Source organism: Bos mutus, chromosome 9 (assembly GCF_027580195.1).
Source record: "Bos mutus isolate GX-2022 chromosome 9, NWIPB_WYAK_1.1, whole genome shotgun sequence".
Taxonomy (NCBI): domain Eukaryota; kingdom Metazoa; phylum Chordata; class Mammalia; order Artiodactyla; family Bovidae; genus Bos; species Bos mutus.
Window position 1 is genome coordinate 71,416,757 of NC_091625.1, and position 17,133 is coordinate 71,433,889.

At 38.5% G+C, this 17,133-nt stretch overlaps 1 protein-coding gene across 21 annotated transcripts in view; it reads left to right on the top strand.

The window, feature by feature from the left end:
* The window catches only part of EYA4 (EYA transcriptional coactivator and phosphatase 4), a 365,676-nt gene that overhangs the window by 67,316 nt on the left and 281,227 nt on the right, over positions 1-17,133 (top strand). For all 21 annotated transcript variants that reach the window (XM_070376696.1, XM_070376694.1, XM_070376697.1 and 18 more), the window contains one exon: positions 11,438-11,536. In XM_070376696.1, coding sequence (XP_070232797.1) covers positions 11,504-11,536 — 33 coding nt within the window. In that variant the 5' untranslated portion in view covers positions 11,438-11,503. The remainder of the gene's footprint in view (positions 1-11,437; positions 11,537-17,133) is intronic.

The following is a 17,133-nucleotide window of genomic DNA, read 5'->3' on the forward strand; positions in this document are numbered from 1 at the left end:
AGAAAATTGGTTCAAGATTGGTGACAAGGGCTACTAACTGCCTATATATAGATAGTTAATGCAGTTCCTGAAAATAACTGATTAGTATAACATTCTTAGTTGGACAGAGTTAAAAATTATTTTCATAGAAATCACATAAGTACAATTCTACTATATAGAAAAAACTTAAAATATTTTAATTAATTATATGAAGAATGAATAAAACAGAAATTTTCTTCCAGTCTGTCATTAGTAAATGGCTTACATTTTTGAAATACATGGTTTTATTTAATCCTAACAAAATATAGGTATTATTAGTGTTCATATATGATGGATGAAGAGGATGATATTCAAAGGTATTTATGAACTATCCCAAGGCCATAGTTATCCAGTAGGAAAGCAAGGACTCACATATAGACTTGTTTTATTCCTAAAGTCTTTACTTTGTTGATGTTGTTGTTTAGTATTTTACAATGTCATGAACTGTACAGGGTCCTGTGTCCATGGGATTCTCCAGGCAAGAATACTGGAGTGAGTTGCCATGCCCTTCTCCAGGGGAACTTCCAACCCAGGGATCAAACCTGCTTCTCCTGCTTTGCAAGTGGATTATTTACCCACTGAGCCACCGGGGAAGCCTCTAAGTCTTTACTGGGAGTCACTGCATTTCTGTTTCCTCCAGAAAGACATTTTTTAGACTTCTGGGGTCTCAAGAGGAGAGAAGAGCAGATAGTTTATTCAGAAAGGCTCAAATAGTTCTTTTCTGTCAGGCTTCATAGTTCAGTGAACTATTACAATAAATGCAGAAAGCTCTGCAGTCAGGGAATGTGTAGTATGGGAAGAACAACAAGGGATGCATGAAAAAGAAAGTAGGTTACAGAATATGTAGGTGTAATAAAAGTTGCCAAGCTCAAAATTCTTCGAGATGTTTCTGTGAGACTAGCTGGTTTCAATTATATGCGTGTTTTCTAAGTTGACTAGCCAACCATCAACAATTAGCAAACACAAACAAAACATAACCTTGGCTGGCCCTTACTGTCAAAAATCAAGTGATGGTGATTTATAATTCCAGGAAGATGGCTACTATCAAATGAATCTGTATATCACTAAGGACCCAAACGCATGTGTGCGTGCTCAGTCGCTTCAGTCGTGTCTGACTCTGTGTATCCCTAAGAACTGTAGCCTGCTAGCCTCCTCTGTCCACGGGATTCTCCAGCCAAGAATATTTAAGTGGGTTAGTATGCCCTCCTCCAGGGTATCTTCCCGACCCAGGGATTTAACCCGTGTCTCTTGCGTCTCCTGCATTGGCAGTCGAGTTCTTTACCACTAGTGCCAGCTGGGAAACCATAATTATCATGAAATTTGGCTTGTTATCATTTTTTAGCATGAGAAATTAACCTCATTATTTTTAAACATTTTGTGTTAAATGGACCATTTTGCAAAATCCATGCCCTGTCTTGTAAACAGTTCAAAAATAGCTCAGCATCTACTTTTTAGCTTGACTTCATTTAAGGAGACTGAAGCCAGACATTACTGTTCACCTCGATCTGTTTATTGGACACCTTTTCTGTTTTCCTTTTGTACAAGCAGGGACAAGAGTCATGTGCATGGGCACAGAATGCCCATCTTACCTTTCTGAACAGTTGGCCATAGAGTTGGAGCTAGGTGTTCTTTGCGCTGTTGGCTTCCCTCTCTGGCATGCTTCCTGAGCAGCTGGAATGAGCCAATGCCTGACCCAGCTTCAGAGACCCATTAACGAAATTTGGAGGGCAATGAGGGGAACTTGGTGCGGAGGATCTAAAGGCAGTGTCATTCTTGACAGTTGATTCCAGCTATAATAACTCAAGAATGCAGTGGGAATAAAACTTGTTAGACCTCTTATACAATTGCAGTTTTATGTGAGGCAGTCTCTCAGTAAAGGAGAGAATTTAATTGGAGATTATGAGGATTGCTCATGGAATCCAACGAAGCACTGAGCAACGATGCAGCAGGAAGAGCAGAGAGACAGTGAGGCTTCATGAGTAACAGGATCCAGGGACTTGAATTCTGCCAGGACTTTCTTGCCATCTCCCGTTTTTGCTTCTCTTTCTGGGTCAGCTCCTTTCTGTCTGTCCCTAGCAGATCAGCTTTTTACTCATGGCAATAGTAAAAAATAGCATCCCAAGTTTTATATGCTAGAGATTTTGCCACTGATGGAGGAGTAGCCTGGTACTTTCTCGGGCCTACATCCTAAGCCATTGGAAGGGATAGTGACGAGTCATTAGACTGAAGTAATTTGATGTCACTGGAAAAGTCCTGGGGGACTTAATGTGCTATAAGATGAATACTGGTCAGTGTGATATTCATAGATGTATATGGGCTTCCCTGGTGGCTCAGCAGTAAAGAATCTGCCTGCAATGCAGGACTTGTGGGTTCAATCCCTGGAAGATCCCCTGGAGAAGGAAATGGCAACCCACTCCAGTATTCTTGCCTGGGAAATCCCATGAACAGAGAAACCTGACAGGCAACAATCCATGGGGTTGCAAAAGCACTGGACACCACTTAGAGACTAAACAACAACAATAGGTATATAAGTACCCTCATGGGACTTCCCTGGTGGCTCAAACGGTAAAGCATCTGTCTACAATGTGGGAGACCCGGGTTCGAGCCCTGGGTTGGGAAGATCCCCTGGAGCAGGAAATGGCAACCCACTCCAGTACTATTGCCTGGAAAATCCCATGGACAGAGGAACCTGGTAGGCTGCAGTCTATGGGGTTGCAAAGAGTCGGACTGACTGAGCGACTTCACTTCACATGCAAGCAAACCTTAATTTTATACACAAATGTTTTTGAAAATTCATTTACAATTTGATAATCTGCAAGTCAAACAATAGATTAGCTGTTCTAAATGATAGAATATAATGGAATGCCAGACACCTTGCCTTGGTCTAGAAGGCTTTTCATGTATAATAAACCCTCTGAAGCCCCCACCTAGAGTAGAATAGGGGCTGTGTCAGAGGTTATGGACAGAACTATCCACACACTTCCATCTCCACTGCAGAATCTTCACAGGAGCTAGAACAAGAGTTTGGGTGGGGTGCAATCTTTATATCTTACCCTAAGAATGTACTAGATATTTGGGCTTCCCATGTGGCACTAGGGGTAAAGAACCTGCTTGCTAATGCAAGAGAAGTGGGTTCAATTCCTGGGTGGGTAAGATCCCCTAGAGAAGGGCATGGCAACCCACTCCAGTATTCTTGGAGAATCCCATGGACAGAGGAGCCTGGTGGGCTATAGTCGATAAGGTCACAAAAACAGTTGGACACGACTGAGCAATTTAGCAGATAGGCATGCATACTTGGCATTTGGAAGATGGGTGGAGGAATGTAGTCTCTTTCCTTCTTCTTTTTTCTTTGCACTGCAGCAAGACGCAAACATAGCCTCTACTGTGCATGCACCCTCACAGGAGACTCCTGGTGGAATTCCCAACCTTTGCCCGCAGAGCACTGTGATGGTAGTGATAGGGTGAAGGGATGGCAAGGACTGTGGAATAAGGCCTGGAACTCAGGGAGAAGGAAGATGGAGCTCTCCCTAAACTTCTACTTTGGTCCATGGCCCCAGGGAACAAAAGCATCTGACTTCTGGTCACCTGTCGTGGGTCATTTTGGCAGACTGATGTATTGCCAGAGCTGCAGTAGCACCAGTGAAAGAATGGTTTATCCCAAGGAAAGGGGCAAAGCTCTGGGTTGAAGAGAACATAATCCGATCTTTATTTTAAAGCTATCACTCTGACTATGCCGTGAAAAATGAGGTCCAGGGAGCAGGATGGAGGGCCCTTAGGAGGCTGCTGCTTCAATGTAGAGAAGGTGATGGCTTGAACTACTGTAGTATCTGTGAGGAGTGAAACATGGAGGGATTCGAGTGAACTCCTTGAGGTATTTCTAGGTCCTTTATTGAATGTGGAGAGGAGTGACAAGGAGTCGATGACAGGTGTTAAGCTTTAATGATCAGTGGGAGGCCTTGCCATCTATGTATATAGTCCAGCAGAATAGCCACCCCCCACCCACCCCCTGCAGCTTCTGTCTTAGTTCCATGCCAGCTCTGAAACAGGGAGCACCCCTTCACCCTTCACATTTGCCTTTAGCCAGAGTAAGGGCTTCCCCGGTGGTGCGAGTGGTAAAGAATCCGCCTGCAATGAAGGTGATTGATGAGACTCAGGTTTGATCCCTGGGTCAGGAAGATCCCCTGGAGGAATAAATGGCAACCCACTCCAGTATTCCTGCCTGAAGAATTCCATGAACAGAGGAGCATGGTGGGCTACAGTCCATGGGATATCAAAGAGTCGGACATGACTGAGCACGCACACACACACACACACACACACAACCAAGGGAAAGCATGCCTTGTTAGTCTAGTATTGATGGTTTGCTTAGAAAGACAGAGGATTAGGGTTACATCACACAGACTCCACAAGCTCTTCCTACTTCTTTCAGCATCTTCTCTTTCTTGAAAGCACAGTGTCCTTTCTGTGCCATTTCTAAGTCTAAATATCTCATGCCGTTTCTGAGAAATGTTTTTAACATTTGATATATAATCTCATTATATGTTTAAATTAGAAAATTTGCTGATTTTTTAAATTCTGATTTTCCATAGGACAGGAGTTTCCACCTTATGTCTAGGGCAGAGTTCAAGAAAAGGATATGATCAATTTTCTGTATGTTGAAAACCTAACTTTAGAAGAAATAATCTAACACAGAATGAGTGAGGTCGCTGTGATTCCTGTTCGAAATTTACCATTTCAGGGAGAATGGCCTTGAAATAGAGCTTGGAACTAAATTATTGCCTCATAAAACAGCATGAGGTTACTGTTATTCCTTAATTTTATATCTTTATTATGAGGTAATACTTCTCTTATTTGATTTGAAGAATGGTCTTGTCTTTTTCTCATGTATTTGTGAATATTAAATGTTAAAGGACTTAGCATAACAACCATTGCTAAATTATGATGTAAAATAATACTGTGTCTGCAATTAGCCCAGGTAGTTTTACTTGGTCCAGTAATATAAAATCACTGGGCTCGTAATATTTTAGTACTTTAGAGTGTTTGGCAAAGAAATAAATTCATGTTACCGTAAAACAGTTAAACTAAGTAACAATCTCAATTTTAAGGAAATATAAAGCAAAGTATTATGTTGTAACATGGAACATTGATGCAAATAACTCCCCAACTGGAACATTAAGTAGATTCTGAAGCAATGGTTAACAGAAAAAGGCTAGTCTTTGCTTTATTCTCTTATGCTTCAACAGTTTTCTGGCTGTCTTAATGTTTAATTTCACTTGAGTTAGCACCAGTGAGTGCCCAGAGATGGTAGTCCTTCTAGAATATTATCAGTTCTTTCCTAGTGATTGATATTCTTAATTTAATTCTTGTGTATCTTTTCTGGAAATACTACGTTTAAACCTTCAGTTCAGTTAAATCGCTCAGTTGTGTTCGACTCTTTGAGACCCCATGAACTGCAGAACGCCAGGCTTCCCTGTCCATCACCAATTCCCAGAGCTTGCTCAAACTCATATCAATCGAGTCTGTGATGCCATCTAACCATGTTATCCTCTGTCATCCCCTTCTCCTCCTGCCTTCAATCTTCTACATTTAAACCTCGATCACATCTTAATATTATTTTAGCATGATCATTGTACATGTGTTTTGGGTTGAGTTGTTTTTCTCAAAAGATAGGTTTAAGTTATAACCACCTTACTTGTGAATGCTACCTTACTTGGAAATAGGGTCTTTGCAGATGTAATCGAGTTAAAATGAGATTTGACCAGATTAGAGTGGGTTCTAGTCCAATAGCTGGTGTACTTGTAAGAATAGGGATATTTGGACAGAGACGCACAAACAGAGGAAGTTCTTTGGAGAGAGAGGCAGGGAGAATATTATGTGATGGCCACACTAAGATGCATCTACTAGCCAGGGGATGCTAAGGATTGCTGGTAAACACCAGAAATTAGGAACAGACAAAGAATGATTCCTTTCTAGAGCCTCCAGAGAGGGCATGAATCTTCCTGTGTGTTAATTTAGGACTTTGTACTGTCAGAACTATGAGAGAATAGATTTCTGTTGTTTAAGCCACCTAATCTTAGTACTTTATAACAGCAACTTTAGGAAACTAAAATGACATACTATGTTATAAATAAATAATAGGCTACATTTGATTATAATAGTCATATTATTATAAGTATTTTATTGTTGCATATGTGTGCTCAGTTGCTCAGTTGTGGCTGACTCTTTGCGACCCTACGGACTGTAGCCTGCCAGGCTCCTCCTCTCTCCATGGAATTTTCCAGGCAAGAATACTGGAGTGGATTGCCATTTCCTTCAGGGGATCTTCCGAACACAGGGATCAAACCCAGGTCTCCTGCATTGGTGGCAGATTCTTTACCATCTGAGCCACCAGGGAAGCTGAAAATTTAATATTGAGATTAGTCCACCAGGTACTGTGTGAGGCAAATAGGAAAATACCTATTTGCCTAATGGTATTTAAAATGGACTATTCTCAATATTAAATTTTTTGAAAAGTTACAATATTCTACCTGAAAAGCATAGCATTTTGCTTAACGTAGCCACATATTTGAGACAGAATTTTCAAAATTAAGTTATATGGCTGTTTACACTTTTTGTTTGCATTGTCAAATACATTATGTATGATTCCATCCACCATTAATTTTGTCATCCATTCAGTTAATATTTGTTAACCACGTAATGTTTGCCAGACACTAAGATAGGTGCTATAGACGACACTGATAAATAGGATAAAGAATACTTGCCTTAAAGAAATTACTCTGGTTTTGAAATTTATTTCCCAGAGAAAGACACAGAGTTCACTTGAAGATAGAGTCTACTACTTGGAAAATTCCCTTTCATTGTTTACTGTGCTTTTAACTGATCTTGTGAAATCATTTTAGCATCATTTGGTTTTACTTACTCTGTCTTCCTGTATTATGGTGGAAAAAAATAAAATATAATTTATTGCAAAGAGGCAATAGAATCAACAATAATCAAAGTATGTGAAGCCAAAGACATAATTCTTTATCAAATTATGTATATTTTTTATGTTTCTTTTTAACCAATACCCAAATACACGCTAAATTTACATTAGTATTAGCATAGCTAAAATTTTGTGTTCCGATTTTTTTTTACTTACTATATAATCAGTACTTTTTGCTTTTCATGTCATTTTTATAATTGTACTTCTGAGCTTTGCATTTATATTAAATTTTTGATCATAATTTGTTTAATCGATGCTCTGCAAAGATGAAGCTACATCTAATTTTTATTACTGTGAATGCCACTGTAGTGAATACCTTGTCACTTTTGGAAGGAAATGGTTTACTCCCTAGGAAAGTTGATACATTGGGTAAAAAAGTTTAAACATATTTTAAAATGCAGTGACAGACCGCTTTCTAAAAATATTAGAAAACTTGGCATTATCAGTGGCAGTTGAATGAGGACACCATTTTCACAGTATCCTTTCTGACACTGGGTATTAATAATATTTAAAATGATTAGTTATTGAAGATATGTATAGGAATCCAAACTGTACACTTGTTGCTTAAGTTTGCATATTTTGGCAACTGTGAAAGTGAATACTTTTTCAAATATTTGTTTATTACTTACATTTTAAATAGTGATTTTTCATATCTTTGCTTAGTCATTTAATAGTTCCTTAAACTTTGCCTCGGAGAAGGCAATGGCACCCCACTCCAGTACTCTTGCCTGGAGAATCCCATGGACGGAGGAGTCTGGTAGGCTACAGTCCATGGGGTCTCGAAGAATCCGACACGACTGAGCGACTTCACTTTGACTTTTCACTTTCATGCACTGGAGAAGGAAATGGCAACCCACTCCAGTATTCTTGCCTGGAGAATCCCAGGGACAGAGGAGCCTGTTGGGCTGCCGTCTATGGGGTCGCACAGAGTTGGACACGATTGACGTGACTTAGCAGTAGCAGTAAACTTTGTCTTAGCAATATTTTTGCTTTTAAAGTCATCTTTATAGTATTTATTGAAGATATTTTTATAATCTGTTGTATCTTTTTATTTTGCGGGCTATTTTTCTCTATTCAGAAATAAAAAGTTTTGGTTTTGTTTTTACATAGCTGAATTTAATGTTTCTTCCCTTGATACTCTGGTACAGTATTTTTGCCATTCATCTTACCCATCTATTAGATGAAAAGGAACATTAGATTCCCCCTTTAAGAGAGTACTTGGCTAATTTGTTATCCAGGTCGGATCAGATCAGATCAGATCAGTCGCTCAGTCGTGTCCGACTCTTTGCGACCCCATGAATCGCAGCACGCCAGGCCTCCCTGTCCATCACCAACTCCCGGAGTTCACTGAGACTCACGTCCATTGAGTCAGCGATGCCATCCAGCCATCTCATCCTCTTCATCCCCTTCTCCTCCTGCCCCCAATCCCTCCCAGCATCAGAGTCTTTTCCAATGAGTCAACTCTTCGCATGAGGTGGCCAAAGTACTGGAGTTTCAGCTTTAGCATCATTCCTTCCAAAGAAATCCCAGGGCTGATCTTCAGAATGGACCGGTTGGATCTCCTTGCAGTCCAAGGGACTCTCAAGAGTCTTCTCCAACACCACAGTTCAAAAGCATCAATTCTTCGGCGCTCAGCCTTCTTCACAGTCCAACTCTCACATCCATACATGACCACAGGAAAAACCATAGCCTTGACTAGATGAACCTTTGTTGGCAAAGTTATGTCTCTGCTTTTGAATATGCTATCTAGGTTGGTCATAACTTTCCTTCCAAGGAATAAGCGTCTTTTAATTTCATGGCTGCAGTCACCATCTGTAGTGATTTTGGAGCCCAGAAAAATAAAGTCTGACACTGTTTCTACTGTTTCCCCATCTATTTCCCATGAAGTGGTGGGACCAGATGCCATGATCTTCATTTTCTGAATGTTGAGCTTTAAGCCAACTTTTTCACTCTCCACTTTCACTTTCATCAAGAGGCTTTTGAGTTCCTCTTCACTTTCTGCCATAAGGGTGGTGTCATCTACATATCTGAGGTTATTGATATTTCTCTCGGCAATCTTGATTCCAGTTTGTGTTTCTTCCAGTCCAGCGTTTCTCATGATGTACTCTGCATATAAGTTAAATAAACAGGGTGACAATATACAGCCTTGACGAACTCCTTTTCCTATTTGGAACTAGTCTGTTGTTCCATGTCCAGTTTTAACTGTTGCTTCCTGACCTGCATTATCCAGGTAGTAGGGAGAAAATAACTGTAAAGAAAATAATCCCTCACAGTTTCTTCCTGCAGGAGAGAGGAAGGGCTCATGATGCTGGCAGATGTAGAATCTTAGCAGTTTAACATCAGTTGGACTAGTGGCCACATTTCCTAAGTTGCACACCTTATCCAAGGCAAGGGTGGGCCAGAGTGGTTGGGCCAAGGATCAGGAGGTCCGCTTGGATGGGAAGAGCAAACCAGAGATCAGCAAGAAGCAGGACAGGAAGGGAGAACCAAATGTGATGTGAGGGTCTGTAAGGAGATGGGGGAGAGTGGGAGAAGAAAGACGAAGGTGCGAGGTGAAAAGGAAAGAGCTGGGCTCTTTCCCATCACCGTTTCTCAGGGCCACCTCCAACACAAAGAATGACATCTTTAAATCTAGAACTCCCTGGCTATCTATCTTCCTAAATTCAGATGTATACTGTAACACCTTTCAGTGTGTTAATATCTACCCTTCCTCATCCCCACCTTAAATGCCCTTTAAAATAGTGCTTTTCTTTAAAAATGACACCTTTCTGGTTTTGGAGTAATTGTAATCAGTTTCTTACTGAGACTGTCACAATACATACATATAAGTTGCCATTCCCATTTTAAGACTTTTAAAAATTTAAAAATTTAAATTAGAGAAAATTTTAGAAAAGAATCTTTGATTTGTGTCTCTGTGTTCGTGTATATGTAAAACAATGTACATTTTAAAATGTCTTATGTTCTAATAAAGAAAGTAACTGGTTTATTAAAGACTGTACTGCAGGGCAGAAAAGAAAAGAAACTAAAACCATGTCTTTCTAGTTGTAGGAGGGAATACTTAAAACCAAGTAAAACCCCTCCAATATGTTGAATGTTCTATAAAGTGAGTTGGGAACATATTGCTTCTGCAGACTGGAATATTTATTTTCCACTTAAATGATATCTTTGAAAACTTTTGATGTCTCTAAATATTCCTTGAAATGTAAGCTTAATAATTTATATCTGTGTTTATGCTTATAATGAACACTTTTTTATAGAGATCTTTTTATAAACTCATATTCTTTTAATTTTATTTTAGAATTAGAATATGAAGGGCTGGAAATGTATCATTACTAATTTAAAGTGCATTTCATAGATTAGTGAGCTTGAGCATTGTTTTGTGGTGATTGACCATTTTTCTGTAGGAGTGCATATGCTTTTCTGTTTAGACTGTAAGAGCTCTTTATTATGTCAAGGACATTAGCTTATTATTAGTTTGATATTTGCAGAGATACTTCTATATTTTCATGTATCTTTTAATTGTGATTAATTTTGGGTATGGGGGGAACTCAAGGGGGTGTTTGGCTTTTTTTGTGTTATATTCCATTGCTTCTATTATAGAAGTCTTCTCTATATGGGAATTTAAAATATATATGCCTGTTTTTCTTAGAGTATATTTAGACTTCGGTTTGCCTGGAAAATTTTTAATGTATTATATCAAGTAAAGATAAATTTTTTTGAGTAGTTTACTGACCAGTTTTCCTTCTTACATATTTCTGTAACACCTTTTTATCATGATAGTCTTATTTTCATTCTTTTTAAAAAATTGTGCATGCATTTTATCACATTATATTTTTTAGAACAGAATTTGATCATCTGGCAATTGAGACAAATTTTCCTGTAGTATGGAGCTGTCGTATTAAAATACACATTATATTTTCTTCAATTTTATATTCTTTAGAAAATGAATGGTTAATGCAGACTTTTGGAGAAGGAAATGGCAACCCACTCCCGTATTATTGCTTGGAGAATCCCATGGACAGAGGAGCTTGGCGGGCTATAGTTCATGGGGTCTGAAAGAGTTGGATACGACTGAGCAACTAACACAAAACACAGACTTTTAACTTTTGATCTGTCAATTGCGTAATAACAGACCTCTCTCAGCAAAATAGCACACTGGGTGTTTACTGCACCCTGGGTCTCTGAAGTTGTCCTCAGATGCTTTTGTTTATCTGCAGGATGCCTAAGTAGCTGTTTACTTATCTCAGTATTACTATGATGTGATTTTCAAGGTCATCATTTCTATCAGATATGGGAACAATATTAAGAAATTTTGTTCTTGAAAAATAATGTCTCTACAGATTATTATCATGTAAATCAAAGTTTTGGTAACTTTACAAATAATTTTAAAAGATAACTTTTTCATTTTTCCACTTTGTTTTCATCATTTTGTTTCAGATAGTCCATTTTTAATTGGAGGAAGCTGCTTCTACTTGGGGGTGGCAGGAGAAGTAAGAAAACCACATGGAAGACTCCCAGGATTTAAATGAGCAATCCGTAAGTCGTAATTCTATCTCAGTTTTACTGAAAAATGTTGTGGTAAGAAGACTCAAAATCATACTGGAAGGGATATATTGTAAAAAGCAAGTTTTAGCTAAACATATTTTTAGTCAAATTTTGAATCTTCTTTCAAGATCATAAAACATACCTTTGGAAATGTATACTGTTTCTGCTTAATGATATCGTATATTGAGGTCTTCCTTGATTGTCTGCTTGTAAAGACAATGATAGAAAGATGAGGGCATTGAAATTGTGCAAAGTGTTTTTTACTGTCTAAACAGTGTTACACACCTCCTTTATTAGGTTTTATTCCAGAGGTACTTGGATGGTGCATGTGGGGTTGAATGTCAGGAGTATGAAAGGTGAAGCATATCACTTGCATGCCTATTGTTCACTTTAAGGGTGGCGACCACAGTCCTGAAGGGATTTTCTTATTTTGCTAAGGTCTTTATAGGGCTTCTTTGTGGCTCAGCCAATAAAGAATCTACCTGCAATGCGGGAGACCCAGATTCGATCCCTGGGTTGGGAAGATCCCCTGGAGAAGGGAAAGGCTGCCCACTCCAGTATTCTGACCTGGAGAATTCCATGGACTGTATAGTCCATGGAGTTGCAAAGAGTCGGACACAACTGAGCGACTTTCACTTTGCCCAGGGAGGAATGCACGAGATTGGTGGCAACCATTCTAAAATTCAGATTTCTCAATGGGAAAGGACTTATATAGCCTTTCCTCCTAATTTATTAGTAGTGTCTTTGTGATACTAGTCCTTGAGTGTGTGCAATGGGAGTCAGTGGAAGGTTCTCCTTTCACTCCCCACTCCCACAGTACCATCAGTTGCATCCCAGATGTTCTGCCCACAATTGGTGATGTCACAAATGAGGAGATGTATACTTACCATGTGTGCATTATTTGCTTGTATGATCATGACTAGATCTTAGAATCTTATGTTCTCATCAGGCAACAAAGGACAATATATTTGTTATAATAATATGCTTCTGGAAATGATTTCTGAAATGAGTTCAATTTTAAAATTCAGAGTAATGTGCTTTCTGATGTATATATGTTGTTCCAAGTTAGTTTGCTTTCTGTTAGTGATTGATTTAAATGACATGATAATTGAGGTTTTAATTTATAGATAGATATGACCATTGTCTAATGTCTTTATATATTATTATGTAATTTCACTGGTATCATTGCAGGAAAAAATGTAACAAAAAATTACAAAGACCATTAAAAAATTCGTCAAATAGTAGAGGTTATTCCTCAAAAATGCCTGAGTTTTTACAAAAGTAGACCAAAGGCAATTGGGAAGCAGGGGCTTCAGAGTAGTTTTTTAAAATGCTGGTTATTGAACTTAAATATTAGTAGCATGGGCTCTAGTGAAATGGATGATAGTATGATGATATGTCACCTATGCCATTCACTGCCTGTCTTTTGATCGCAGTGGCATCTGAGGTCTGAAAGTGTGACCATGTACCTGAGTGAATGATGATGTCATCTTAGAGGCAGTGCTTTGTGAGAAGGCTACTGTATATCTGTACTTTGTTCCGACACACTGGGCATTACTTAAAAGTTTGTGTCCATCTGTATAAGAATGTGTGTGTGTGCATGCATGTGTGCACGTGTGAGCTAGATTGACCTACCGTCCCTGTTTTCCAGGGACCCAGGAGTTTCCTGTGACTTGGAACTTTCAAAGCTAAAGTTGGTAGAGTCCGTGCAAACCAGGGTGATCCAGTTAATTACCATAGGATGTGTATATTTATACTTAAGAACAAATTTTTGATTCAGCATGGTTAGATGAAGCTAAAGACAATATAGTCTTAGGTTTAACATTAGAGTGAGGTTATTACACAAGATGCTTCATATCACTTTTTACAAAATGAAACCCAACCCCTGTAAATCATATAGGGTTTACTCCTAGTGATATTTTAATGCTGTGGAATTTGGTTTTTTTTTTTTTTTAATTAAGTTCTCAGTGTTGTTCATGTTCAGCCAGGTTTGAGAATCAGAAATCTTGAGTGACTGACCTTCTGGTCTTTCAGCTCAAACCCAGCTGCTGAATTGGTGGTAGGAATGGGAGAGATTTCGAGAGAAGGAAAGATTGCTCTCATTCTTTCTTTTTCTCCCTCCCCAGTACTAAACTCTTCCCCTGCGGATGATCAGATCAGAGTCAGAATGGAAGCCTCTGTTCTTTGGTCATCAGGAGTGGGTTCATCTCTTTTAACCCACAGGAAATGTGAAGTTTTTGTCAAGGGTTCATGGCTTGATGGCTTTAATTTTGTAAACATCATAAATCCTTCTCCTTCAGCATCCTTAGACTTAGCAGAACATACAGGCCAATCTGTTCATCTTGTGCATGTGTAAAGGGATGCTTGGGACTATTAAGTCCCAAGTCAGAGTTGGGACTTCACAATAGTCTTCTGACTCCAAGTCCAAAGCTTTCCCCATTACATCCACATGCCTTAAATACATTTGAATTTTCTTGTTTGAACTTTCATTACCATAGAATAAACTCCCATTTGGGTGAAATGATTCCTATTTGAATGAAATCTTTAAATGACTTTAAATTTTGCAGAGTATATTGATTAATGTCTCAAAACTTTTTGAAAAAATGTTTGGCATTTATTAAGATAAGGACAAATAGGCTGAAATTTTTTAAAAGTTCATAATAAAATGAAAGAGAAAGTTCATAATAAAATGAAAGAGAATTTACTTATATCATACCTATTTTACTTCAAAAAAAGTTTTTTCTCTAGGTGTAGATGTAGCAAGAGGTGTCATTTATTGCACACCTTATGCTCATCTATCATTTTCTGTATACTAACTTCAGTCCTTACCATATCCTTGCTTCGTGTTTGTTAGGGTCATCATTTTACAGATAAGAAAACTGGCTTAGAGAATATTAAGGTCAACCAGCTTTTAAGTAGCAGAGATTAGAACCGAACCTATTTTTCAGTTCAGTCTCTCAGTTGTGTCCAACTCTTTGTGACCCCATGGACTTCAGAACACCAGGCTTCCCTGTCCATCACCAACTCCCGGAGCTTACTCAAACTCATGCATGTCCATCGAGTTGGTGATGCCCTCCAACCATCTCATCCTCTGTCATCCCCTTGTCCTCCCACCTTCAATCTTCCCTAGCATCAGGGTCTTTTCCAATGAGTCATTTCTTCACATCAAGTGGCCAAAGTACTGGAGTTTCAGCTATTTTTATCCGGCCCTAAAATCAGTTGGTTTTTAATAAGTATGTATGTTCATTCTTGCACATTCAGCTGCCTTCCAGGAGACATAGCTGCCTTGGAGCACAAGGGTCTGTACACTCTGCAGATAAAAACTGAGCTGAACCCATCAGCTTTCCTCTCCCAGTTTTTCCCTCTTTCTCCTCTCTTCCGTCTCAGTGGGTGGCATCATCAGCTACTGAGTAAGTTCATTCAGAAAACTGGAAGTCATCCTTTTCTCCTTCATCCCCATTTCAAAATCATATCCATTCTTAATTTTTAGTATCTCTCAAAGTTGTTCTTTTGGTTCCAAATCCTTATTTTTGATCTTTACTTTTATCTCCTGTAGTTTTCTGCTCTAAGTTTTTTCTATAGTGGTCTTCCTAATTTACATATCTAAAGTGAAATTTGCTCAGTCCAGTCATCCTCAGTCCAACTCTTTGTGACCCCATGGACTATACAGTCCATAGAATTCTCCAGGCCACAATACTAGAGTGGGTAGCCTTTCCCTTCTCTAGGGGATTTTCCCAACCCAGGGGTTGAACCCAGGTCTCCTGCATTGCAGGCAGATTCTTTACCAGCTGAGCCACAAGGGAAACCCAAGAATACTGGAGTGGGTGCCTATCCCTTCTCCAGCAGATCTTCCGGACCCAGGGATTGAACAGGGGTCTCCTACATTGCAGGTAGATTCTTTACCAACTGATCTATCAGGGAAGCCCTTTATATATCTAATCCCATCCTTATTCTACTTAATAACCTTCACAGGCTCTTTCTTGCCTTCAAGAGAAAAATCCAAAGTGTGTAGTAAAGCACTCAGACTTCATTGCTTGCCTTTATCTATAGTTTTAGTTTTGGCTTCTCTCGGTTCCCTGAATCTCGCAGGCTCTCTGTGGTTTCTATGTCTTTGCTAGTACTCTAACTTCTTCCCTCACTGGAGAACATGTAAGTCTTGACTACTCGCTCTGGGTTTCACTCCCTCGAGTAAGGCTCTCGGGTTTCCTCCTCCTTCCCCAGGCAGTCAGCTGCACTGGGTCAGGGGCCCCCGCGCTGTGCTGCTGTACCCTTTGGCATTTACCTCTCTACCCCAGGACTTACCCCACAGAGCTGAAATCTTATCTGTTTATTTGCCTCCCTACTAGATTATAAACTACTTAAGAGTAATAATGGGTCTTGACCATCTTGTATCCTTCCTTCTTAGCACAATTCTTACTGACATTCAATAAATGTTTTCTTCAAAGCTCTTATATTCTGTTAGTAAGGTATGTTAGTGAATAGCCTGACAAATTTTAGAAAGCCAAGATATTATTCTCAGAATGGATTACTGACTCATGAATTCATATATCACTTATTTAAAACAGTTGACAGCACGTGATGAAAACAAATTTTGGTCCTTATTTTTTTTTGCACTTATCTGGATTACTTTTTGCAGTCTGGTTTAGAGGATCTAGGAAATTTTAAGAGGTAAACAAAGTAAAATTTAACTTTCATATTTGAAGTTCTTTATTAGAACTTTATAATTACTTAGAAGCAGTTTGTTATATCCAGTTATAGCTCACTACAGTTTTTAATGACATGTTGCTCTTGTTAGTAGAAATAAACATGAATATAGATTATGCAGAGCAGTATTTATACTAACAATCAGAAATACCTTTGATACTCTAAAATATATTATATTCTTTGTATTCAAATAATGACTAATCAGTATTTATGTTTTTATAGCTCCTAGAGTATCCTTACACATTGACAAATTTTAGTCTCTTTTAAAGATTTCCACAGATTTTTTCTAGTCTGACTTATTCATATCAAAGTGAGAGGGCACTTGGCCTAAATTTACCATCAAGCTAGAAGGTTTTAAAAAATATTGTTTATAAGTTCAAGTACTACATGTTACATAGTAAAATGTTAGTGTTTACTAAATAAAATGAGGTAAAATGAATTACAGTTTATGATGCAATTGCATTCCCTAATATTAAACATTAAGGGCCTGAATTTTCCTACATTATTACTAGATCAGTTAACTTACATTACTGATGACATATTTCAATTAGTGAAGTCTAAATTAAGTCACATCCCTTGGATCCATATTTTACATCATGTGTTTCAAAAGTATTTTTAGAAGTTCATATATATATATATATATATGTAGACATTACTAGTGTTTATTTTCTTGTATCAAATCTGCTAATTTAATAATGCATATTAAAATTCCAGAGTTAGCTTAATAAACTAACCTCTTTTCTTTCTGTTTTTCACCCCTGGACTACCAAATGACTTTAGAATTATTCCTCAGTTCTTTGTTCTTAGAGATTCTACAATATCATTTTTGCCTGTAGCCACTAGATCATCTTTAAAACCTGGACTGCTCTCTGAGCTATTTGGAT